The 28,000-nt window shown below is 37.8% G+C and overlaps 2 protein-coding genes and 1 long non-coding RNA gene across 3 annotated transcripts in view; 1 reads left to right on the top strand and 2 right to left on the bottom strand.

Moving 5' to 3' along the window:
* The first annotated feature begins 1,722 nt into the window (after nt 1–1,722).
* LOC124172358 lies at nt 1,723–4,560 on the top strand. Its single transcript, XR_006868138.1, has 2 exons — nt 1,723–2,332; nt 4,325–4,560. It is a non-coding gene; the product is annotated as an uncharacterized LOC124172358 (long non-coding RNA).
* LOC124172357 lies at nt 4,443–7,149 on the bottom strand. The gene is made up of 2 exons (XM_046551802.1): nt 5,663–7,149; nt 4,443–4,882 (listed from the first exon to the last, which is right to left on the bottom strand). The coding sequence occupies exons 1-2, from the start codon at nt 6,983–6,985 to the stop codon at nt 4,877–4,879; spliced, it is 1,329 nt and encodes a 442-aa protein (XP_046407758.1). The 5' UTR covers nt 6,986–7,149; the 3' UTR covers nt 4,443–4,876.
* A 10,005-nt stretch (nt 7,150–17,154) lies between these two features.
* The window catches only part of LOC124172457, a 70,599-nt gene continuing 59,753 nt past the window's right edge, over nt 17,155–28,000 (bottom strand). The window contains exons 8-10 of the mRNA XM_046551898.1: nt 19,893–19,965; nt 18,169–18,227; nt 17,155–17,223 (exon numbers count right to left, since the gene is read on the bottom strand). Of these exons, the coding sequence (XP_046407854.1) occupies nt 17,155–17,223; nt 18,169–18,227; nt 19,893–19,965 (201 nt within the window). The remainder of the gene's footprint in view (nt 17,224–18,168; nt 18,228–19,892; nt 19,966–28,000) is intronic.

The following is a 28,000-nucleotide window of genomic DNA, read 5'->3' as shown; positions in this document are numbered from 1 at the left end:
AATAAGTATGACTTACATCAATTTGGTTATGATTTAAATAACTTATTCCCCACCATTAAATTTACTCATGAGATTGAAAACAACAATCAACTTCCTTTTCTTGACTTACTACTCACCAGAAAAGATGACAGACTTACTTTTGATATATACCGTAAACCTACCCACACTGACAATTATATTCATCGGGACTCTTGTTCACACTAGCACTAAATATTCATCTTTTAATGCCCTCGTCCACAGACTCATAAATATTCCACTTGGGAGAAATAATTATTTAAAAAAATAAACAACATAAAACGCATTACAAAATTAAATGGATTTAAAGAATCCTTGATAGACAATTTAGTTAAAAAACAGAAATTCAAAAAACTCCTAAATAATTCCACTACATTGGCAAGTGGCCAAACACCACGCTACATAAAACTTCCTTTCCACTCACAACTAACAAAAGGCCTTGATTTTTACCGTTTTAAAAATTTTTTAAAAAATTTTTAAAACGGTAAACACAAAAATCGCATTTAGTAACAACAACAAACTGAAACATTTACTGGGGAATACTAAGGACAAAATTGACACACACAAAAAATCTGGAATTTATCAAATTTCTTATTCTTCTTGTGAAAGCCTCTACATTGGTCAGACACGTAGAAATATTATGACCAGATTCAAAGAACACATGGCCCACTTCAGATACAACAGGCTAGAAATATCTAGTATGGCTCAACATTTAATTGATACTGGACATGTAACATCAGAAAACCATCTTAAATTACTAAAACAAACACCCAACCACTTACTAGACGCCTATGAAAGTCTATTTATATACAAAAACAAGAATAAAATCGTTAACAGTGACCATGGACCTATCCCTCACAGCTCCCTTTTTTCCATCACCAAACATGACATATTCAACAGTTCAAATTTAAAAATTTTCCAAAAATTTTTCATATTTGAATATTTGCCAATTCTCAACGACCGTTAAAAAATTTCCCTCAAGCACCTCACTCCCCCCCTTCCCTTAGTCCTCCCCTCCCTTCTCCCTACCCTCTCCTTCACTTTAACCCCTCCCCCTTCCCCCTTTACCACAGTACGCCACTAGCCAATCACTTCACTCTCCTCCCCCGTTCCCCTCGGACCCTTTTTTGCCATAGGTTCCCATCTTCCGTTTAACACCTAATACTGTTTTCATCCTCCCCCCTAGCCCCTCCATCTTCAACCCTCCCCCCTTCTTATTCTTAGTTATATTTCTTGGTTGTCCTCCCGTCCCCTTCACTTTCAGCCTCGTGTTGTAAGTGACTTTGGTTCGTCCTTCAGCGCGCTGAAGAGGGCTACTTTGTAGCCGAAATATGTATACGTGTGTTTTTCTCGTCCCCTTTCCGAACCCCCCCCCCCCCCCCCCGACGACGCTCTTTTGGAGCAAACCTTTTTTCTCCCGGAACATTGAAGCCATCCACAAGTGAGTGTTTGCTTATTGAATGAAAGTGTTTCCACGGATCACTGGCCGTCTTTAACAGGCCCATCCTGTGAAGATTCCCAGTTTTCTGTGGAGCATGAATCCTTAGCGGAGGTCCCTACAGCCCCCACAAAGGATCTTGTTGTGTATGTTTGAGTGAGTGATTGTGTGAGTGTGTGTGTTTTTTTTGGGCTTTCTGGTTGAGAGGCTGGTGTTTGGTCCCTGCGGGGAATTTCTCCCCCTTCCCGCACACCAACGCAGCAAAATTGTTTTCGACTTGCAAGGTGGACGAGCAGGGAGAATTATACGGCCAATTGAGAAATTCCTTTTCTTCTTTAAGGAATAGTTATATTTCTTATGAAGAGAACTGGTAACATGTTTAACCATTATATTCACTTAAATCCTTGAAAACCAAGCAGCAATCCTGAGGATTATGAGACATTTACTGTTTGCTTATAAATAAGCAAATGCACATTTCCAGTCAACTGAATACTATACAAAGGATATGTGAATGTTGAAAATATATACGTGCATGAATGATTGCAATGATCTTCTCTAACGTCAGTGAAAGTTTGAAAAAGACCAGCAAGAATATAAACGGACTTAGGTCACAAACATGTAGGAAAATGAATTAAAGAACCTAATTACTTAATTACGACATTTCATAAATGCCTTACAACTAGTAAAAACTGAAAAAAATCCCATCTAAACTATTGTATGTCAAATATGACAAGATTGTAAATTGATATTCTACATCACATTTAAATTGTATAGCATATCTTTGAAATTAATAGTCTTTGACAAATATAGTGTTTTGCCTACTACACAATGTTATGCCTACATCATTATAATTGCAAACTACAGGGAAATGTCTCACAAGTGACCCTGTCGATTTCTGAAACAACAATGCCTGTTCGCTGTCCGTTTGAAGTCTGTCGATAGCCTGTTAAAGATTAGTGACCAGAGTATAAACAGCCAACGAACAATCTCGGGTCACTCACAAGTAGGAACAACTTACGAACAGCCTAGCAACAGTTTGTACTCTGTTTGCAGCTTGTTCCTTAACAGGCAGGCAACAAGCATTTCGGGAACAATAGTGAACAAGCTTTTAACAGGCAGGGGCCGGTTTGTAGTATGTTTCACCGAACAGGGAATGAACAGACAACAGTGAACAAACACTAAACACTCTATCGATTAACGTAAAAATAATGCCTGTTCGCTGTTAGTTTGGAACCTTATGGAGATTTTGAGAACAGATTATGAACAACGTACGAACAATTGTTTTAAGTTTCCGAATTTGGACAACAATTTGGATTAATCCAAATTTAATTGAGTACAAGGAAGTTTGATTGAATCCAATGAAAATATCATCTACTTAAACAGTAATTATATACGGTTGAATTCATTATCACGATTACCATCAACCACGGATGACGGTTATTGAAGTGAGCACGCAAATTATATTAGCTATCTGCTCGGCTTACGCACGTTAAATACTTTACTTCGCCAATTACAGGCAGGGGCCATATGTTTCAGCCAAAGAGTATGTACTCTGTGGTTTCAGCGGACTGGGAACGAACAGACAACAGTGAACGGACACTCAACAGGCAAGGGCCTGTTCATAGTCCGTTTCACGGTACAGGGTACGAACAGAAAACAGTGAACAGCTAGTGAGAACAGGTTCTCAACAAGGACGGAAAGATAGCGTGGTGCTGCTACCTACCTATAGAAGATAGCAAACGCAAACAATGACGCCAATAACCGATACCGTTATCCGGACAGTTTACGAGCACATGGTCGACTGTGTTGTGGTGAAGTTGTTGGTTGCGGAGAAAAGAGTTATTTATTTGAGTATTATTTAACCTGTGCTAAATGCCCGCAGTGACGAATTAAGTAATTCGTGCATCCATTCAGTGATCGTGAAAGTCTTGAAGTGATATGTGTTCTTGAGTGTGTTTATTTAATAATTTATTGTGTCTCTTAAGTTTTTGAGCAAGTACTGAGATTTGTATTGTATTTGTATTATGCGTATGTGCGTTACGTCGCCAATAAGAACCGACAAACATTGTCAGAGGACTGTCTTTCTTGTAGGTTTGTTTGTGAGAAGTGAAATCATCGTGTTCATAAATATTCTTTAAAGGCGTGTTTCTCTTTTAAAATCACACGTATTATATATTGACATAGTGCAGAATCCGAGTTGTATTAATTTAAGGAAGTACATATTTCTTTGATGAAGGCATGTGAAATATTTTGTTGGTGTAGTGGTTGTTCTGTTAATGATGACAAAGCTTGCTGTTCTACAACTATTCAAGATTTTTATAACTAATGGAATATGTGGAAAAGCATAATAAAAGTTTTTCTTACAATCATTCAAATGAATTTCAACTTTTAATTCTATTTTAACATTAATTATCTCTTGTCTATTACGCCCAACTTAGCAACAGCGAACAGTTAAGGAACAAAGTATGCGCATAGGGAGAGAACAGACAAATAACCGTCTTCTCACATTCTCACAGACAAGGAACAGACAAGGCGTTCCAATTTACATTCTACGAACAGTCGCCTGCCTGTTCTCTCTTGGTCAAGGTACAGGGAACTAACAGCCGAAGAAAACAGGCAATGAACTGACAGCGCACAGTCCCCCTGCCTGTTCATTGTCTGTGGTCCAACAGGTAAGGAACAGAGAATGCCGCTTTCTTAACAGGGAGGGAACAGACAAGTAACCCTTTACTCACAGACAAGGAACAGACAAGGCGTTCCAATTTACATTCAACGAACAGTCGCCTGCCTGTTCTCTCTTGGTCAGGGAACAGGAAACGAACAGCCAACTGACAGACAATGAACAGACTTTATTGTTACAGAAATCGACAGGGGAATGAGGCCAAACAAGGTCAGAGCAATGAACCAAAACAAACTAATGTTTATCAATGGGCTAAACAAACATGAGTACATCCAGCAAAATATGATTATAAATCTGGAAAGAGCTGTATATGTTCCATATAGATTTATGTGCACAATGACTTTCAGATAAATTGTAGCATTACATTGGTAAGCTAAAATGGTCCATTCCTTCCATTTACTAACAGCGCAAATGCGATGCAATATGATATATTATCAAAAATACAAATATCCCAATATCATGACTAGGAAAAGACTGACTAAATTATGTGTCCAGAAGATTAAAACATCAAGCATCTCAAAATGTGATTACCTACCACATGAAAAAGTGCCATGTAGCAAACATTAAATCAACATAAATGTCTGAGTATAATCATAAAATAGGTGTTACGATTGCACTAAATACACAAGTAATTCAAATAACCCAATAAAAACTGAGAGGCTTAAAGTGAATAAATGAATATGAACAAAATTTCATCTTCAGGACTGGCTCCATCACAATCTCTGAAGTATATCAGTCCAAATTCATCTCTGAAACAGAAAATATAAATTAATGGATTGAAAAGTAGTGCAATCACAAACAAAACGCAATGTCAAAATTAGGTCAATATTCGTAGTGAGATAAAATATTACTTCCATTTACAAGAATGCAATGGCAGTATCCATAAGCAACAATTATTAAACATCCTCGAACAAACCCATGTTCTACAAGAATCATTCATTTTATAAGTGAAAAATATTGGAAGACTTTCACTATTGTTTGGAATTCACATAAAAATCACTAGATTGATATATCATAGATTTGAATTTAGGGACTTCAATTTCCTTTTATTATTTTATCTTTAACTTCGATATTTATCCATTAGATTAGAGTTTGTTAGTTTTAAAGCCACTTTCTTAAACTTATGACATATAAGATCTTAAGAACATGTTACCTTTTAACAAGAAATCTTCATCTTGGAATTTTGAGAAGTAGAATGTTTGCCTAAAATGAATTGCATTTAAATATTCTAATACTACAAAATCCGACACTCATTAAATCAAATTACTAATAGAACACATGAGAGGATGAACTCCAATGTACCAGAAGTTTTATTTCACCTCTACATGCCAACCAATTAGTTGCCCACTTTTGGGAAATCATGGACAGTTAAATTACGAACAATTATTTCAATTATTCAAAAGGATGTTTACATTTACATTTATTATTTACCGATTTATTGGCTAAACCAGCTTCAAATAATGATTTCAATGTTTTAATGAAGACCATGATGTAAAGAAGAAACTGTAATAAATAGACATAGGACCCACCTTTGCACTGGCTAGAAGTTTTCCCATCACATTGTTAGAATAGAGAGAGAGGAGGAGAGGGGCTTGCTGCTGCAGAATAGCTCTTCCTTCTGTGGATCCATCATCAGCGATAATCCGAGGGACAGCTGCCGCAAGCCAACATACCTTTGCCTTCGGTGTCTTCCTATACAATGCACGATTGATACTCCAATCATATCCCCCTCCCCTCTTCCTCCTCTCCACCAACTCCACTAGAGCCCTCATCCACTCACGCTCTCGTTCCACGTCTCCCCTGCTATATGGCCTCCCCTCATTATCGAAAACTAATTTTAGGGATAATTGTGAGACGGCCCAAGCTAACTCAGCACATACGTATTTCTCACTATTACTGGAATCAACCAATGCACCCAAATACACAGTCTCACTCTCAAAAAAATAAAATGATATCCATTCACTCCCATTCCCCAGAGTCCCATCCAAATCCACGAACTTCTCTTTCATCCTTACAATGTTCTCATATTCCAAATCCACCAGCACCTTCACCCGATCATCCCCACACAAATATTTAATTATGCAAGCAGTGATTTCATCTCCATCATACAGTCTCTCATACAATCTATGAGTTTCATCAACTCCACTTCCATATACTATCCTAGTCTTTTGCATCATGCCGTCCACACATTCCTGCCTTGCTACAACCGGATCGGATGTAGGTTGCCTTAAAGATGCCTCCCCAATAAGACCGCACTTGATACACGTAACGTCCTCCGCTGTTGACGTCACCGATTCTTCCAGACAACACAACAGTGCATCGCGTCCACACACTTGCACTTTCAGTTCCTCCAAGGATGAGCTCAGCTGTCGCACAAGAGATTTCACCTCTCGCCTCAATGAGTCCACGGAGGACTTGAGAGATGCAATATCACATTCTGGGCTAGCAACGGGTGTCACATGATCAGTGCTCCTACTCAAAGATGCTTGCAGACGACGCAAAATAACTTGGTCTCTCCTGTGAACCAACGTCACCAAATTCAGAATTTTTGAGCGTTCTACATCGTCAGGAAACTGCCGCACCATCTCCTCAGCTGAAGACAATGCATTCTGTTGACTGTCATCTGTTATGTCTGTGTCGGCCCCTCTCGCCAATAACTCCTCCACCCAGTCAGCCTTCCCAAGTCCCACTTCAACATGCAAGAGCGTTTTCTCCCCTATCATTCTTCTATTCACATCTTCCAACTTGTCCAGTAGGTCTTTATGCTGGAGGAATGAGCCAGTCACCAATCCAGCAAGAAGCCTCTCCTCAACAAATTGCTCAGCATTGCTGTTCCAAATGTTGCTCGCCATGATTGGGGAAAAATGAAATAATTTATTTGAGCAGAAGTGGATTCAGCAGAAGTTGGCTGTATAAAGCAGGCGTGGTGGCAATGGTCACGAAGGAGTAACACACGATCTCAGCGATGGTTCGAAAAGAATAAATGTTGACTGCAAAGAAAAAGAAAAAACATCAAATTATTATCTTAAAATTTGTCAATAGCAGTGTGGGAACATAACAACTAGCATTAGCCTGACCCAAGAAAAAATATCTCGCTTACTATGCAATGCAGATTAAAAAGGAAATTGATATGGAATGGCATTTTTGAAATTCAATTACTTACAGCCATCGTTTTTATGAGGAAGTAATTCTGCTGGAGACCAAAATAGATTAGCTACGCCAAAAATGTCAGGACAGTTTTCTACCAAGCAGGAGTACCGATCGTTTATTACGGAACCTCTAATAATGAGGGAGGTGAGGTTAGAATGAAAATTGAGACGATATGCACCAAGATCTATATGACATGATAATATGGGAAAATAGGCTGCTGAAAAAAGGAGAAGAGAAAGAAATTAATTAGAACAACTGAAGAAATTTGTCAGATGCAGGTGCTACTTGGTGGAAGTTTGAAATATTTAAATTGAAGGCGGTAACATTTTTCCTCAATATTTAATGTACAATTCTTGTACCAATTGATGACTCTGTGAGCTGCAATGCATCATTAACTTTTAAATGTAGTGGAAAAGTGTATTTCTTCCTAAAGTAAGATCGTAAGTAATGTGTGTCTTCTCTGTTGTATAAAAATAGAAAAAAATGTTCCCGATTAACTTCTTAATGGCGGATGCCAGCATAGGTGAAAATACATCATAAATTATCTATATTTGCTTGGTTACTTTCTGGACGGCAATTCAAGTATAATATTTCTTTCGTCAAATTATACGCAGTTTTATTCCCTTTGGTGCCATTCATTGAAAGCATGCTTATGCCAGGTTTTCCTCCTCACTTCCTTATCTCCTCCAAGAAATCCTCAATCGCCGAGGTGATTATGTCGGAAGGACACCACAAGTGTGCTCAACGTTTGGCAATGGAATAATTTTTAATCAATCACTTCTTCTTCTGATCATGACCCATCGGAGGTTAAAGAAAAACAGCCCATGTACATGATGGAATTTTATAAGCTGTGCAATTCTCACTGTTTACAGTACTTTTTTTACAACATTGTAATTCTAGCACTTTGAGTGCCGGGTGCTAAATTTAAAGCCCTAGTGAAAAATCCAGCCATTTTTACTAAATTAGTACATTTTTTAAAACAGCATTAAAAAAATAATTATATCAATGCATACTTCCATAAAAATGAGACTTTTCTCTTCTTTATGAATGAGTTGAAACACATTTATTGCTAATTTTTAAATATAAATTCAACAATGAAAACCTACTGTTATTTAAATAAAAAAGAGTTGCAATATATGATATACCGCCATAACATGCATAATAATTTTTAATTACACTCAATTCGAACCATATAAAGCATGGAAATTATAAAAAAGCATTGTTCCAAGCAAAGCGTTATAAATCCTGGATGACAAAAAGGGACACTGCACCCTCAACGAACGGTTCTTTCCGCAAAAGAATTTTCACACCAAGTGGCCTAAGATAAGGATGCTAGTAGCTGCAAAGGACTTTTCATCCTCAAGACATTAAAGGAACCCTTTACCATCGAGGATTTGACTTTTGAAATAACAGAATCACTAAGCAGTATGGTGGAAAAGTACCATGGGCGAAATATTATGGCTTCACACATACAAAGCCAATTAATTAGAAAGACATAATATTACGTCCATGGCAATTTTCAGAAAGATCAAAAGGACGTTATATTACGTCCATGGCACGCAAAGTGTTAATCTAGATTTTTAAATGCAGAATGGCATTTAAAAATCTAGACTAAAATCTAGAATCTAGAATTTCTGCCCATGGAATTTAAAAAAATATTAGAAGGCAGGGCCCCCCCGGATAAGAAGATAAGTTCTTGAGCCCCAGCCGAGGGCCCCAATCACCCCACACCACCCCTGCTTATCTTCCTTGTATACTCCTCCCGTCCACTTCTTATCTCCCCCTGATATCCTATTAATCTATATTGGAAATTTCTCATCGCCAATGTCTTGGTGTACATGAATTGAAAAAAAATGGATCATATGGATAACGCCGTTGGATATTTCACTTATCTGATTTTTATGGCATAACTTATGATTTTAATTCTTCTTCCGTCTTCAACTTGCAACCAAGCGGAAGTATGAACATTTATTACAGAACCTATAATAATGAGGGAAGTGAGGTTTGAATGAAAGTAGAGTTGATATGCACGAAAATATACGATGTGACATGATAAGATGGAAAAATAGGCTGCTGAAAAAGAGGAAAAGAGAAAGAATTTAGAACACTAGAATAAATTCAACAGATGCTACATGGTGGAAGTTCGAAATATTTTAATTGAAGATGATAACACTTTTCCACGATATTAAATACACAAGAATAGATTTGTACCAGATGATTGGTCTGTGAGCTGAAACGTATTGAGTGGATTAAAATATTGCGGACAAGTGCTAGATATTGTATTTAAATCTCTCTTGTATTCAAATCTCTCTTGTCCCCCTCTTGTATTCGAATAGAAAAATGTTCCTGAGTAGCTACTTAAAAGCAGATGCCGGCATGAGTGGAAATACACCATAAAATTATCAATATTTGCTTTGTTACTTTCTGGAGGGCACTTAAAGTGTAATGTTTCTTTCGTCAAATGAAGCGCAGTCTTATTCTCCTAGGAGCCATTCATTGAAAGCATGCTTACACCAGGTTTTCCTCCTCAATTCCTTATCTCCTCTAAGAAATGCAAGTCTTTGCTCTCAATTGTCTTCCCCATACACACCGTCGCTTATATTATGTTACTTTACTTAACCATGGGACCACCGAATTGACTGCGTAACCTTGAAATATGTAGAAAAATGGACAATAGCTCCTTTTAAAAGATTCCATCTGTCATATATAATTGGTGTTCATGTTATCTTCACCCATCCATCATTCCATCTTTACGCTGAAGTATAGACGTGGCTAGGATAGAAGTGTTTTAAAATGGGCGATGAGCTTCAGGACAAAGCCAAAATTGATGGAAGTCATTGGCGGCAACATCCCATGAAGAAGGCATAGTAAATCCAGTCTAGAGGCACGACCAATTCCTCAATCACCGAGGCGATTATGTCTAAAGAACACCACAAGTGTGCTCAATATTTAGCAAAGGAATAATTTCTAATTAGTCACTTCGTCTTCTGTTCATAACACATCGGAAGTTGAAGAAAAACAGCACTAATACATTATTGAATTTAATGAGCTGTGATATTCCCACATTTCACAAAACTTTATCTTATGAAATATTTATTTTTCATAAACTTATATCCAGTTATTGAGAAGCAGAACCCTGTCAAAATCCATTTCTTAGCATGGGATTTCCTAAATATTCCAAGGCAGAGCACCCCGGGTAAGGAGATAAAAGATAAGATCTTTAGCCCCAGCTGATGGCCCCAATCATCCCACACCACCCCTGCTTGTCTTCCTTACATACTCCTCCTGTCCACTTCTTATCTCCCCCTGATATCCTATTAATGTATCTTTGAAATTTCTTATCGCCAGTGTCTTAGTGTACATGAATTTAAATAAAATTGGATCCTACGTATAACATCGTTGGAAATTTAAGTTATACGCTTTTTATGGCATAAATTATGATTTTAATTCTTCACGATATTGGCCCTACTCACGTACTCGATCTCGTCCAGTTTCTTCAGTAAAAAATAAGTCCACACAGATATTAAAGGTGGCCTCATATTATATTGGAGAACAACATTTCTTTCTTTCTCTCAGCACATGATGAATATTTTTACTTGAGAATAAGAATAAACTATTCTGTCATCAATCAAAGAGTAAAATTTGTTGGCTAACTAACGCTCAGATGACTAGAGTACAGATGGGGATATTAAGAAGGGGTACAGGTTCATGTGCCCCCCTGATTCTTTAAAAAAGAGACAAGTTTTTTAATATGGTTACCATTGAGTTTGTGTTGGTTTGAGTATCAATCATAAAATATCATATTAACAATAAAGATAATATTTTGGTACAATAATTGTCGTATGTTGATCATAATCCCAATTACAAGAAGACACTGGCATTCACAGGTAGTAGGTATATTAATTTAACTGTGATTGAAATGAATGTAAGGCGAGCTCTATCTCTCCGTGCACATTCTCTTATCTCCCCCAAAATACACTCAAATGCCTCTGGAAGCATCCTTCACATACAGAAGGCAACATAATTATTAAAAGGGGCATGCAGTCGTAGACACAATTATAAGAACATATTTAGACACTTCATCTCATGCCACAAAGTAAAATTTGAAGGAAAATAAAATATATAAAATAAATGGATTGGCTTAAGTTTTATAATAGTCGCTAGTCATAATAAGTGAATATATTGCAAGTTATGCCCCGTTCACATTACCATCTTTCTTAACCAGCGTAAGATGACGTCAGAACCAACGCGCGTTCACACTCAACCATGGTTAGACCCTGGCGACATCTGATGAGTGGTAGAGTCGGTAGAGTAATTCCAAGTGAAAAATGAATTGACAAGAGCGAATAACTTGTTGGAAGGAAATATAGAATGTGCAGGGAAAAGTTCTTGTGTTAATTGCAATGATATTGATGATGAATTTAAACATATGTGCATATTATGAGCTGCTTATGAATTAAAAATTGCATTCCAGCGTCGACAATCATTGTTCCTCGCTACGTAGAAGGTAATTCAAATGTGTTCGTCCAACTAATCATTTCATCCATAGTGTGGCTTGCATTCTTCTACTGCTCTATTTAATACGAATGAAAGCGAATATTACTGATAATTAGGTTGATATCAACAACATATACTACTACTTGCCCTTGATTCGGATGTGTCGACAAATCATTGATGTAGGTGAAGAAAATCGAGGACCTAATCTTGAGACTTGAGCCTCAATTTGAGACACTTGTGATTTGGGATGGAGATACACTTTTCGCTGCATTACATTCTTAGCTATTATTGTTTTCTGACTTTGACTAAGGACATGAACTGTGATGCTATACCGTAAATTAAAACTCTTTTACCTCTTCTTCAAATGTGGACGAATAACTTGCAGAAATGTGACGATTGTTGAAATTTAACTTATGAAATAAGAGAGAGAACCTGGTAATTTTTGCGATATGTGGTATCACCCGACGCGACGTTTCTAAATTTATTTTCTATCGTTACATCTGACTAGCCGTTAGCCTGATACTTAATTATATTGATATGGGAAGAACTTTTGTTCAAGGATGAACATAAGTGATCTTTTTCAAACTGGGACAAAGAACTCTTACCAAAACATTAAAATCATTGTGACCTTCGGATTTTTATTATGGTAGTATCGCACATTTTACTTAATTCTAGCAAAATATTAATATAGATTATTCAATCTGTCCGTAACAATACAATACGAGCTAATAGCTAATTCACTACGAACTATAAAGTATATCGCATAACTTAAATCAGGTTTAAAATCTCATACTATACAACACATTACGGAATGAATCAATAGCACTTTCCTTTGAATTAATTTTGACGAATATAATTCAACAATAACGGCCGTCTCCTCTTCGAAACTTTATTTTCTGTTTTCTTTCCTCCTATCCCACTTCGTTGCTGCTTCGCCTTCTTCTTTTTCTAACCAGCTTTTAACCAACTTGCGTTCACACATGCATGAACTACCGCCAACCATGGTCGGAAAACGGTGGTCAGAATCCCAACCACGGTTAACGGGAACTTGCGTTCACACCTCGTTTTGTAACCATGGTCGGGGCTAACCGGCGTAAAAAGGACGTAGTGTGAACGGGGCATTATTAAACTGTAGATCACCCACTTTTCTCTTTAGTAAGGTAATGAGTTTATAAAGGAAGAGGTATGCAGGGGTAGGCATGAGAAATGAGCCCCAAGTCCCTTGTTTTACTGTGTGGAACCACGATCTTCCAAATAAAGTTTATTCTAATTATAATCCACCACAACCATTTATATTCAATGGCCTTGATCGCCTCTAGTCACAATTGAAACAATCTCCTCCATCTCATAATCCAGCTAGCCTGCCCTTGTTCATTCCGCCATTTTGACTCCACTCTTGACCGCTTCGGAAAGAAATTCTCATAGCGATCGTATCGCCTGTCGACCGCTGCTCCGGAGCACTTTCCTCGAGATCGCACTGTAGCGAATGTAGCGTACTTTGGACCACATCCCGTGGTAACGGAGATTTCTATATAGCATTATCCACTTTCAGAATTATACTCTCAATCACCTCACCTTGAAGAGTAGATCACTGAAGATCGTATCTTTAACTTTAAAACTCAGCGTATTGTTTTCAGGGTATTTGGGATTGTGCTAAATGCATCCCAGCTAGCACATTATAAGCCATTGAGATAAAGTGAAAGTAAGTAAAACGCTTATCAAGTAAGCTTGTGATGGTTTTCTTATGGCCAGGCCGACAAACATCCAGAGTAATGACAAAATGGATGCCAAACTTACAGCACTTCAGTAATTATTACATATATCGATTCCGAGTATTCATTAAGGGATTTATGTACATATAAGAATAATTTTTCCATTCCTTGCACTTCAAAAGTATGAGTGTAAATAACATCAAATGTCCGTAATTTGAAAATCATTCACATCAATGAACTGATGGCGAAACGACGGACGGAAGACAAAACACAATTTCACACGAATAGCAACGTAGAGTAATATAAAAATGCCGTAAGGAATATCTAATATACATATTGTATTCATCGCGTTATCAGGACATAAATTAAATTTCATAAATGTAATATCTTGGCGGACCTTGAATAATGTCAGTTATTCATGCACACGCTGCAACGCACACGCGTCGCGAGAATGAATTGACGAGAAATAGGCGGTTAGGAGTGAAAAAATAACAAACAAATATGGTTGATTTCCAACAGTATTATAACATTTAATATCCAAAGTAAGCTTTAGGAGCAAAATACATAAAATACTAAATTGCCTGAAGTTAATGTACTCTTGCCGTTTGGAAGATGCCGGGCACGAGAGAGTTCCTTCCTTGCCCGAGGTCAGTAGCAGAGAGCGCGAGCCAGGCGGCTGACAGCCGGCCACCGTGCTCGAAGCAGGCGTGAGAGGGGAGGCGTAGGCAGAGGAGGGGAAACAGGTTTTACAGCGACGTTTCACCTTACAATTGGCTAGGTGGTGGCGGAAAGTAATTGAAGTTCACACATGGCATAAAGAGGCCGACACCGTTGGTGAATTCACTATAAATTGTGAGCACTTCACAGGACGCGAGGATCAGCGGCACGCGTGGATCAGGCAGGCACGACGCACTCCAGCGCTTCGCGAGAGTTGCACTCAGGCGCTCGCGAATCGTCTCCTCGTGATGAAGTCTCGGAGGGGTTGAGATCTCGGAGGGATTGAGAAAGTGCCCATTATGACACATACACCCACTGATGTGTTTTTGAACAATATGAACTAAAGGTGGGGGTGAGACTTTTTCACCCAGAACAGATATCCCTTCCAATAAAGAGCTTCCCCAGAACAATAAGCAAATAAGTGAACTATTAATATTGAAAAACATTTATTTCTGACCACTCAAAACCCCCCGATATAGCATATTACATAATTATAGTGTTTCCTTAAGTCAACTAGCAATTATTAATTGTTCAAAAGACATTATTATTAACATTATTATCGTTGGACTCGTGATACAATATTGGCAACATGATCATTCATTAATAGTTTTGAAAATTACCAAGAAAACCTTGTTTCGGAAGAAAGTCTCGGAGGGATTAAGTCTCGGAGGGATTGAGATCTCGGAGGGATTGAGAAAGTGCCCATTATGGCACAATTTTTGAATACATTTGTGCGAATGCTGAATGAAAAGGTCCTTGCATTTCTTTGGGTATTCCTACGAAACCTATTTATCTACCTTCACCTGCCGCCGAGTCGTCACGCGCCTTACTACAATTTGGATCTCTTCTCCACGAAACAAGCTGCGAACGGGAATCCCCCGCATTTATTGTAATGCTAAATTAAATCTTTCAATAAATCGTCCTGACTGGCAATTTAAGGAGGTTTATCATTTATGGGTGGTTTTCATCTGGGCAACCGACGTTGAACCAATAAAATACATATGAATATTAATTATCAAATATTACGATATAAGCCATATACTTGGCAAAAAATGGCTTAGCCTTATATCCGAAAATAAAAACGGCATATTCTTACGAAAGAGCAATACATGGTAATGCGGGTGCACAACAGCCTATGAATAGCAAATTCCGCCAAAGTTGTGAAAACTCAACAATTATTTTTTACCACAAGGAATGTTATTTTGAAGGCCCAAATTTTCAATTTAAATTTTTTAGAATATTATTTGGTAAAATGAAGAGAGAAAATTGTATATTTTAGGTATTTATTTACTCGGCGTAATGGGTTAATAACTACTGATATTTTGCCAAAAAACCATGCATTTTTGAAATTTTAAAATTTTCAACCGTTTTAGATTATTGAATTTTGATATTTTATACTTGTGCATATATTTAGAAATATAACTTGTATTTTAAAGGAAAACGTTAAGTATTATTTAATTTTCTCTGCATTAAGATCCTGGGAACTCATACATAAAATATTACAACAAAATGCTAATTAGTAATATAGGACTCGATAGTGTGAACGAAACATTTTCGTTATTTTACAACAAAACTCGCACTCGCGTGTCTTCAATTTTGAAATTTTCATAACAAAGAAATAAGGATTTAAAATAAAATTTCCTTAAAAATGTCCTTTTATTCATTATTATGGCATTCACCAAGATCTAGATATAAATTTGCAAATTACAGCGGCACATCATTTTGACGCTGACGGTAAGATATTTGCAAAGCGGTGAATACAGACAACCACTTGAACGCAATACAGTATAACAATGTAGCGCATGCAAACTTCGTTTCCAAAAAATCAATATGATAGCAATGCCTTTGCGGACTTAGAAACCGTGCTTTTCATTCCCTGCGATAAAAAAATACGTATTTTGTCCAATTTTTACGATAAATATTTTCTCCATGATATAATCATCTCAACTGATATATCTCAACACGCAAAACCACGCGTGTAATACCTAAAAATTATCTAAAAAATTTATATGTACACATCATGGAAGTTATTTGTTTCGTGCCTATAAACGGGACAGTTACCAGGAAATATGGCCATTCACCTGAGAAAAACATTCCGTGCATATATCATTTTAGCATTAACCATGGCTAGCAATGGTTTCAAGAGGACATATTATTGTCATTTGAACAAATAATTGGATGGTGATTGTGGTGCAACTATTCAGACTACAACTCAATACTGATGTAGTAATTGAAAGGCATGCCGGTACATCAACAATTTAAACAGACCAGTCACTCAATTAAACACTCTCTTTATCAATCGTATATTGTTATTAACATCATATTTAAATATAAATTACATAGAAGAACTATATCAACTAACATTGACGAGACAATTAAACATTGATTAATTACACAATGATTATGGACAATATTTTGAAAATTATTCTTGAGACCAAGTGCCTCAAGTTTTTATTGAAAGTGTTGAAATGCTTGTCTTACTTTTAAATATAAATAATTTTCTACCAGTAAAAAAATTAGCAGTTAAATATATGGGAATAAATTATTAAGTCCTAGAAAATGTAGCAAAATAAATATGCTTAAAATATATGAAATAAGGTCAGAGACCTAACTGAATATTTTCTTATCATTTTCAACATTATAGGAGATTTTTTTCATTTCATACAAGCAAAACTCATAATATTAAGAATTATTTACCTTTATTGCTAATGAATACAATTTAATTGGACCAATTTATTGGAATACCAATGAAAGAAAAGCTGTATCTATCAGGAGAAAGTATTTTCACAGTCATTGCGATAATAAGTTTTCTTTCCGGTGTACCCGCATGTGTAAGATAAGGTTTTATTTGGTAGTGTAAGACTTTTCACATTCATTGCACGAATAAGGTTTCTCATTAGTATGAATCCACATGTGGCAGATAAAGCTGCTTCTTTCGGAAAAAACTAATCACATTCATTGCATGGATGAGGTTTCTCCTTGATGTGAGTCCGCATGTGATAGACAAGGTTACTCTTACGAGAGAATGATTTAACACATTTATTGCAAGAATAAGGTTTCTCCTTCGCATGAGTCCGAATGTGACGGACAAGGGTGCTCCTATCAGTGAAAGACTTATCACATTCAAAGCAAGAAAAAGGTTTCTCCTTCGTATGCGTCCGAATGTGACATATAAGGTTGCACTTTTCAGAGAAAGACTTATCACACTCATTGCAAGAATATGGTTTCTCCTTCGTATGAGTACGAATGTGACTAACAAGGGTGCTCTTTTGAGAGAAAGACTTATCACATTCATAGCAAGAAAAAGGTTTCTCCTTCGTATGAGTCCGAATGTGACGGACAAGGCTTTCCTTATGAGAGAAAGACTTATCACATTCATTGCATGGATACGGTTTCTCCTTCGTATGAGTCCGAATGTGACGGACAAGGCTGCTACTTTGAGTGAAAGACTTATCACATTCACAGCAAGAATAAGGTTTCTCTTTCGTATGAGTCCGAATGTGACTGACAAGGTGACTCTTTTCAGAGAAAGACTTATCACATTCATAGCAAGAAAAAGGTTTCTCCTTGATATGAGTCCGAATGTGACGGAAAAGATGGCAGTTTTCGGAGAAAGACTTATCACATTCATTGCAAGAATAAGGTTTCTCTTTCGTATGCGTCCGAATGTGACTAACAAGGTTGCTCTTTTTAGAGAAAGACTTATCACATTCATAGCAAGAATAAGGTTTCTCTTTCGTATGAGTCCGAATGTGACATACAAGGTTACTCTTTCGAGAGAAAGACTTTTCACATTCATTGCAAGAATAAGGTTTCTCCTTCGTATGAGTTCCAATGTGACGGACAAGGGTGCTCTTTCGAGAGAAAGACCTATCACATTCACTGCATGAATAATGCTTCTTTGCTGTGTGTGGACTACCTGTGCATGATTTCCGATCCACAATTAAGCTTGTCCTCACTTCCCTCACATTTTTATTCCCTGCAAAGAAGGCTGAGGATCTTTCAGGAACTGGGGACTCTAGAAAAGAAATTCACATTAAAAATAAGTAAATTCAGGGATGAAATCTATGATTTGTTGAACTATTTTATAGGAGCCATTAGACAGATATCAAGGAATCTACTTAAGCCGATCCTTCGTTTTGATGCTATACACCTAACAAGATGTGAGTAAAGGTGGTTTCCATACTTTTCTTCACATATTGAGCGGCACTGTTCCTCAGAGAAATTGAGCTAAGTATTTGCATAAAAACCTCAAGTATCCACTCCAGAAAACACTTCCATGCACTTTTTTCATGCACAGAAGTAAACATAAACGGAATTTACAAATGACATGCATACACATAATGTTGAATTGAAACAATTTCCAACATTATTAAATGCAAATACTTTCTAGTAATGCAAGACTAAAAATATACAATATACAATAAAAATTGAAAATAACTATGGGGGCTAGAAGGTAATTTAAGTTCACAAAAACATCATTGCCAGCTTAATAAATCATAGAGAGGAAGACGGAGGGCCAATTATATGGCATATTATAAGAACTTACTTTCAAGGTCTACATATATTAAAAAAAGAAATATTTGTATGAGAAACAATAGCAGTTATTGAAGATCACATTCTCTTAGGGGCACTATTCTCCATTTCTAACTAAACTTTCATAACCACAACACCTTGCTTTATTTACAAAATTATTATAAGTATAAAGGAAGGGGGGAATTAATTATCTCATACCTTATGCCTATATAGATTTTTTCCATATCTCACTTTTTCCATGAACAACTGTTAGGCCTATTAAAGCACAGTTGCCTAGAGCACAAAACAGTTCATTTTGGCTATGGACACCACAGTTGACATGGTACATTATTGGAAACTTATGCTTATTATTCTTCAAAAGTGATTTATTGGGAATTTTTTTTCTATAACCCAGTCTTAAAGACAAAATTGTTAGGTAAAGTACACTGGAATTCTCATATAAATGCACATGACTGCATATATAGTTTAATGTCCCAGAACCATGACGAAAATTTTATTAGACATTTGCCGACCTGATTAATTCTCAAGCAGAACTATAATTCATAAACTACAGAATGTATACATGGATGAAAAATACAGATGCTACATCCTTCACAAGGGAAGCGTCCAACAACCGGGTTTCACAATTCAATCAAATTTTCTTGTTTTATACATTGTACACCAGGGGCGGTCCTTGAATCAGCCCCCATATGGGGTTATGTAACCAAATAGTTTAAACTGAAATGCAGTTTTAAATTTAAATGTCAAATATATTCATGTATAATATTCATCACTCTGCAAAGGGTGAGCATAATTCAAGTGGTTAAAGTCCCCAGTTGTCACGCCAAGGTCCCGGGGTCGAGACACTTGTAATAAAAAAATTTTCATTGAACTTAATGACAAAACTGACGAAAAACTAGCTTTTGTAAAATAGAGTTTAGAAGGAAAGTACGAAAAAAATTCTAACTTTTATCGAATTATGAGTCTGAAAGATATATTGATGGATTCATTTGTAAGATAGACAAAAGAAACAATACATAAAAAAATTATGTGATGTTTGCAAAATTTAATTGCATTTTGAGATCCAGTTCATGGACATTCGCCTAGTTGGAATTAGTTATAAGCCTTTTCAGTGAAGAGTCATTTTCAAACACTAAAGATCACTCACCCTCCGCCTCTGTGATAGACGCCATGGCCATTGTAGGATTCTGAACCAGTTCTCCATCCTCTGTATCAGTAGGCTGAAAGTAAGCAGATTTCATATTTACCAAATACAAATGATATCTCTAAAATTAAATTAAATTCTTGGGAACCTCCGGCGTGAATACAAAAACAAATGAAGTGACAACACCGACACTAATCCTAAACACACTCACAAAAATACACTTTCGTGGATTCTAAAATATACACTCCTTTCTGGGGAAAAGGGAGGGGCCAAAAGAATAAACAAAATGCAAGGTACAAATATTGCGGGGTAATGGGTCTTCTTCTGAGTTTGTCCTTCTATTCTTCATTATATAGGGAATTTCTCCGTGAATCTTCTTAACTGGGGAGGGGGAGTCATGTGGCATACAGTAGACTCTCGTTAATACGATGTCCACGAGATCGAAAAACCGGAGGTTCGTAATAACGAAGTTCGTTAGATCATTTCTTTTAGGACTCGTCTAAATAAACCGTATGTGATAAACGCGATTAAATTACGCGGAAATATATAAAAACAAGAAATTTTGTTTCAGTTTCGGCATGCGTTATGACGTAATCGAAGGTGGATATTCTCCCGAGTACAGTAAGTCCGATTTACGAACTAGATGAGTTCCAAGACATTGTTCCTAGGTTGATAAGCCTACGGTGCGGGCCCAGAGAGTTTTCATATGACAAAGAGTCTAGGTCGGGGCAGCGTTGCCAATTAAGAAAGTGAAACGCCTATAAAGGGCTCCATGAAGGAAGGAGACGGAAATGACGACGAGCGTGAAGGACCCAGGGGAAGAATCACTTGTTTTGGGGATTCGAAGAAAGAGTATGTTTTAGTGGTTCAGGCTTATTTCGCTGCTCTTTATGCATTTGACAACGTTGTATGACTAGGCGATGGTGTGAGGTGCGCATGGGGGAGAGCGATCGGGTGCAAACCGTGCTGACGAATGGTTATCCGCACCTCCTATTGTGCCGTCATCGGACAACTCTCGCTGGCCGGACTGTATGCAAGGCATCGAGGAGAACGTCTATCCCGCAGATAGCAACACTTCATAACTACTGTGCGCTAACTCACGATTGTGACTAACTGGACGTGCAATGCAGCAGGAGCCGAAAAAATCGCTCTCCGCGGCAAGGAACAACGGGCGAAACGCTGAACAGTTCCTAAATTCACACCAGATTGAATGATACTTTGTTCAGATTATGCCTCTACGCCACACCGCGTAGCAACGGCCAAATAAAAAGGAGACAAATTCTTAATTTGAAATTTTTCAATGAAAGTATTGAAAGTTCTTAAATCTCTGAAAGTTCGAAAATCGAATGTGTCTAGGAAGAGAAATAACTGTAGATCAAATTTACGAGCTGTAATGAGTCTGTCGCCATGATTCCCCATGAATGAAGCTTCTTACATGATAATGCACGCATGGTGAAGAAATAACCATAACTGACGCTTTTGGTCACAGTGCACAAAGAGCACTTAAACGTGGCGTGATTATTAAAATTTAGCGTAGTGAATATGCATCTAAGTGCCATAGTTTATGCGTGGAACTTCTTAATAAAGTTCATTTTGTATCCGCCAGGACCGGGACTGAGATTCGTAATTTCGTAAAAACGAAAATTTCGTAATGACGTTTCTTTTCCTATAGCTTGGATAGGCCTTTTCCTTGGGACCAACGATTTGCTTCGCAAAACCGAGATCTTCGTAATAACGTTGTTCGTATGAATGTGAGTATACTGTAACATTTTTACTTATCGGCTCTGCGTCATGGATTCGGATGACCTCCTCGACTGTCTCCAGCGGGGGCATTCACCATGGGCTGAGAGAATATGTAATTCAAGGCGTCGTGGGTTGACCTTATTTGTCTTGGCATAGCAAATCTACTGTTCAGTTCTCCTATTTCCTCTTCTTCGCCACTCTTCACCTCACAGTCTAAACTCCACGATTCTCTTCTCTTTCTCCCTCTCCTCCACCTAACAGGCAACACTCCTCCAGCTGTTGGGCATAGCATTTGGCTGCAACATGAAGATGCGACCGATATGTCTCCTCAAGCTGAAATTCGTCCGTATTTTATAACCCGGCTGGGTTAGTTTTCTGGGGTTGGGGCAACTGGGGGAAACCTGGGAAGAAGCGGGTTTTCTTAGAATCCTCACCACGGGGAGAGTGGTTTGCCGAAGCACGTCCTCATTTTGTAGAGGAAAGGGGTGCAGATTTTGTCACCCTCCATTTGCTGCTAACATGTGTTGTTTGGAGGGAGGGGATAGGGAAAAATGTGGACCTTTCACTGGTCGTGTACACATGACGGAAAAAAACCCTAAATCGGGAAAGCGGGGAATCGTGGGGGGAGGGGGAAACACTCAACACTCCATTCAATCTTCACTGTATACACACGCACACATATTCACACACGATATTGAATCACTTCTCCTTACCTTGTGAACGCTGATTTAAATATACCCATGAAAAATTCCATGCGGCAACGGTTATAATGACGTGCACAAATTTAAAAATAATGATAAACATCTCAAAATTTGGGCTTAAGTGCCCGTGTTTACAGTACTTGAAATTCAGGATTTCCCCCACACATCACTTTCATCCATCAATCCCAAGCATTGCGTAAACGCAACATTATTGAATCGTAATTATTAGGAAAATCCTTTATGCAGGATACTTTTTTATCAGGTTTTTGAATTTCAGAAATATATTTTGTTCTTATTCAGCTATTTTTGTAAAAAATTCACTAAAATAATAATTTTTATTTTACTTGAATATTTAGACGCATTGAAGTACTACAAATGGTAAATCATATTTTACTCAGATTTATTGAGTAATCCTACAAGAGGTAATTTTTTCTCTAAGTTCTAAGATTCTTTATTGATCATGTTCATTTTTGTCACTAACTTTCGCCAGTACTGGTATAAATATGGCTGTTGTAAATAATGTTGCGTTTACACAACGATGGGAATTCTCTGGTAGACCAGAGGGCTTTTCTCAAAGCATAGCAAAATTTATCATATTTGGCTTAAATAATAAACATTGTAGTCTTTCGGAGGCAGTTCAGCTGCATTTTTTGGCACACACAGGTTGTGAGTTTACAAAGTAAAGCGTGAATGGCATTTTGAATTCCAGCACGGCCATCTGTACGAATTTTACATCAAACACTGGTACTTCGTAGAGTCAACCTGTTACGCGCAAACATGGAACTGATACAGGGCAATGTCATTCCCATATCGTAGAGTGGAAGTATTTCTTCCTAGACGGTACATTCAGCTTCAGATGCATTATATCTCAGAGACGGTAGAATGAGAGGGTGAGAAACGTGTTAGTTGATGCAGGATTGTGATGGAAGGTGGAGTTTTCCTCCAGTCACTCTTTGGAACTTTCTCCGTGCAATCCTGAGTTACCTCTCTTTTCTTCCATCGCTTAGGTGTTGTAAGGCTAATAATCTAGCTTCAGTTGGGTCCATACCAGTGACATATTCCTCTGAAATGCATCTTTATCTCTCATCCAGTAATTATATCATTAATACCTCAGTAGTTTATGCTGGGCCTTTTGCAAAACAATTCATCCAGGGGTTTCATTCAGATTAAAAAAGAGGAAAATTTTACCCGTTATTTCTACGCATCACGCTGTCGATTCAGTTAGGAATTTTATCTGCTAGATGTTTTATATCATGATGAAAATTCTCATAAGTCTTTCAAAATATTTACATGTTAAATTTAATTTTGGGCAATACTTTGGAGGAAGCATCAAGTAGGTAACTGAAGAATATAAATAGTAGAGGTGATGTATGATATTTTCTAAACTTTGGAACTACAATGGGGATTACCTCATCCCAGTATTTCAAATATCAACGATTTCAGGTGGTGCTGCAAGGCAAATCACAATTTACTCATGCAGTATCTAAAGAAAAATCGCCCATTAAATGTAAATTAAATAATTGCCCAAGTAAAAGATGCAGAGGACAAACAGGTTCATCTAACCTTGAATAAAATAGAATCTACTTCCAAAGTAGTCCCTAATTTCTTCGTGAAAAAAAAGCATTAGAAACACTTATTACACAGTATAGAGGCCAAACACCAATTGAGATCTGTCACTTATTTCTCAGTGGAAAATTACTTGAATTAATTTTGAGCTACTCGAATAACTGCACTGACTGAGAAGATAAATAATCATAAATTTACTCGGAGTAAGGCAGTTTAAAAAATAATTGGAATCATAATGTTGTTGGGGTATCATATATTACTGCACACTACGTAGTACTGGACAAGCCAAGAGGAGATGCGAAAGATCCACAGAGAAAAAATCATTCGCCTTGACCGGGATTCGAACCCGGATCCCCTGATTTCCGGTCAAGTGCTTTAGCCAGTTAAGCTACCGAGGCGTCATTCCTCCCTGTGGATATTTCCGGGCACTACCGGACGAGGTGTTGGTGGACTGCTGAGCATATGATGCCACTAGCAGTCCAAATCGTGCGCACAGCGCCACAGCCGGAGAGCAGGACCGGACATAGAACACAAGGGGTGTTCGCTCTAGACTAGTTTAAAGTATACCGGGACTAGCCGCGGTGATAACTTATACGGGAGTCACCCGCAATGCACAATCGTGCGAAAGATCCACAGAGAAAAAAATCATTCGCCTTGACCGGGATTCGAACCCGGATCCCCCGATTTCCGGTCGAGTGCTTTAGCCAGTTAAGCTACCGAGGCGCATCATATGGCATCATATGCTCAGCAGTCCACCAACACCTTGTCCGGTAGTGTCCGAAAATATCCACAGGGAGGAATGACACCTCGGTAGCTTAACTGGCTAAAGCACTCGACCGGAAATAGGGGGATCCGGGTTCGAATCCCGGTCAAGGCGAATGATTTTTTCTCTGTGGATCTTTCGCACGATTGTGCATTGCGGGTGACTCCCGTTAAAAGTTATCACCGCGGCTAGTCCCGGTATACTTTAAACCAAGAGGAGATATCTGTCGCAATTGTGAGGCAATGGACTACAGGGTGGTATCCAGAAGTAGTAGGACTGATTTGAAAAAAATTAATTTATCGAACATTATGATATACCGACTCAACACTCTTCAAAACCGCCCCTTTGGGCATCCACACACTTCTGGTAGCGAGTCTTTCACGTCGTGGAGGCCTTCTAGAAGTCGTCCTCCGGAATGTTGTTCAGCGCCTTCGTCGTCGCCGCTTGGACCGCTTCCACCGTGTCGAAACGATACCCCTTGAGCTGCCTCTTGATCCTGGGGTACAGGAAGAAGTTCGGTGGTGCCACATCAGGGCTGTAAAGGGGGGTGAGGCAACGTGGAAACGCCGAATTTGGCCAGGATATCCCTCACAATCCACGCGTCGTGGCACGGTGCATTGTCGTGGTGGAGCTTCCAATGCTCCACAGGTCTGATCGCACGCGTGTGATCCGATTTCGCAACACTTCCGCGTAAAATCTTGCGTTTACAGAATGTCCAGGAGGTACAAACTCCTCATGGACAATTCCATGACGGTCGAAAAATGCAATCAACATCGATTTCACTTTCGATTTCGAGGTTGACGGACGCCCGGCGCGTTGGTCGTCCTCGGCGAGCTCCCTGCCATCCTGAAACAACTTGTGCCACTCAAATATCGAAGAATGGCTCATAGTATCATCCTTGTAGGCCTGCGTAAGCATTTTCTTGGTTTCGGTTGCGGATTTTAGAATTTTGCAGCAAAACTTGATGGAGTACCGCTGCTCTAAATTTTGCTCCATCGCAAATAACGACGAGGCGTCTAAACAGTAGGTCACTAAAACAGTTGTCCACACTCAACTAATGCACGCAGGCGACTGCCGTATGTCGAAAATTGTTCCCAAGACTCCCCACCACAATATCCAATCTTGAAGACCCCCCTCAATCTATTCTCTCTCCTTTATCCGCGGAAAAAATCAGTCCTGCTACTTCTGGATACCACCCTGTATGATACAGATTCGGTTCGATGAATTAAATAAATATCGACAGCAATTCAATAGTTCTTAGCTACACAAAAGGGATACATTTTTGACAGTCGGACCTTATCTCAAAAGACTAAACATATATTCGATTCAGTTAGGAATTTTATCCGCCAGATGTTTTATATCATGATGAAAATTCTCATAAGTCTTTCAAAATATATACATGTAAAATTCAATTTTGGGCAAATCACTCACGAGAGTACAGAAAAAATACAAAGCATGATTTGCTGAGACATGGATGAGATGTGTTTGCTCACTTGACAAGAGTGCATCATATCATTAACTCATCCTACTGCAATGCCTGGACTTATTACCAACCTTGAATTTCCATGGTAGGCTTTTCAAATTCTCCTGCGTTTTGCAGGTGATAATCATAGTCCCTGCTTTTTTGGAGCATTACCCTACAATTCTTTCATCTACCAAGATTACTACAATGATCCGAGGGGTTGTAATTCCATGCGTCTGTAAAGCACAGTTTTTTATTCTGTAGTGAGCCAGGCAATAAATAGCTAAGGAGTATAAAAGAGCAATTCATAGCTTGCAAACAATAACGGCGAGTTTTACTCATTCCACTGCCTATCTAACCTAAAGTACAGTGGGTAAGTTACCTCCCTCTTTACATACAAGAAGTAAGCCTAAAACGATCGATAGCATGTTATAATCATAACATTTTGATATTTGGTGCTTTTTTAAGGGTGATTCACAGGTAGTAACTGTATTAAATGTATATTACTTTAAGCAAACGAATATAACTTTTTAAGGTAATAATCTAAGTATGTAATTTTAAGAAATTTTAAGGTTTACCAATGCCTGCGACTCAACAGTGTATGCAACCAGCTCCAAACTAACTGATCTCTGTAAAAAATATGTATATTCCACAAAATCTTAGTTCTCCTTACCTGGGTTAAAAACTTGATAATGAAGACTCCTTGGAGCAGCATATTCAGAAGTTCTGCAGAAAAATGACGTCTACTTGATTTTTTATTCAATCAGATAAATTTAGTTACTGATGAATTAATGCCAATTTATTATGGTGAATTCTACCTGAATATGATGTTTAGTATCCTCATCCGGGGCCCTAGACCCAATTATAAAATAATTTTCTAAATTCAAAAGAGGATACTGCAGCTCTTAGGTGAAATGTCTCCTTACACAGCATATCACCCTCTACTTCAAAAATTATCTATATTACATCACCCCTTTGTTTTCATGTATACTGCGACTGTTTGTGCAAAACACTATATACATAATTACGACGAATTTCTTCCTATAAAATTTTATTTCTTTCTTCATTAGTACTGTTTTTGTATCTTACATACTCCTTAACATGTCTTATGCTTGTCCAAACAAATCACTGGACCAATTAAAATATTGTTAATATCATTATTATTTAAAAAATATATTTTCACAGTATTATTGCTGGATTTTGTTGTTGGTACGGGTATCACCAAGCACTCTCGTCTTTTTACTCAGTGTTGAAAATTTTTCTGACAATCCGGCAAGTATTTAAAATTGCTGCTTTTTTTTATTGCAGTAAACAAGTTTTTTGGCAGTCCAATGGTTTGAAGACCTTGATGGATTGAATGAGGCACTACTCCTGTGGCAGAGATAATGATTGGTTTTATGTGTCCTTTATCTGATTTCCACAATATCTTAATTTCATTTTTAGTTCTTCACACTTTTCCATTTTGCTTGTGTAGGCTGTAGTGATATTTTGCGAATTAGGTTGTGAGTTTTGTCTTGCACTGCTAGATCAGGTCTATTGCTATAAATTATAGGTGTGTACTTATGATAAGGAACTCCATTTTCTATGAGCTTATACTTAAGAGCTAATTTCTGGTGGATGATGTTGCAAATTTGATTGTGATGGTGCAGATAGTCTTTTTGGGATAAGTTAGTGCATCCACGTGTGATGTGCTGCATCATCTCAGAGGCATTATCACATTTTCTGCATCTGTCATTCAATAAATTTGGGTTTTAATTACATATTTTTCATAATTTTTTGTTTTCACCACCTAGTCTTGCATTGCGATCATAAATCCTTCTGTTTCTGGGAACAGTTGCCCAGGCCTGAGCCCTGCATATGATGCATTTTTATCCAT

This window comes from Ischnura elegans, assembly GCF_921293095.1.
Source record: "Ischnura elegans chromosome 13 unlocalized genomic scaffold, ioIscEleg1.1 SUPER_13_unloc_1, whole genome shotgun sequence".
Classification (NCBI taxonomy): Eukaryota; Metazoa; Arthropoda; class Insecta; order Odonata; family Coenagrionidae; genus Ischnura; species Ischnura elegans.
Note: the sequence above shows the minus strand (reverse complement) of the source record. Positions and strands in the feature narration are given on the sequence as shown.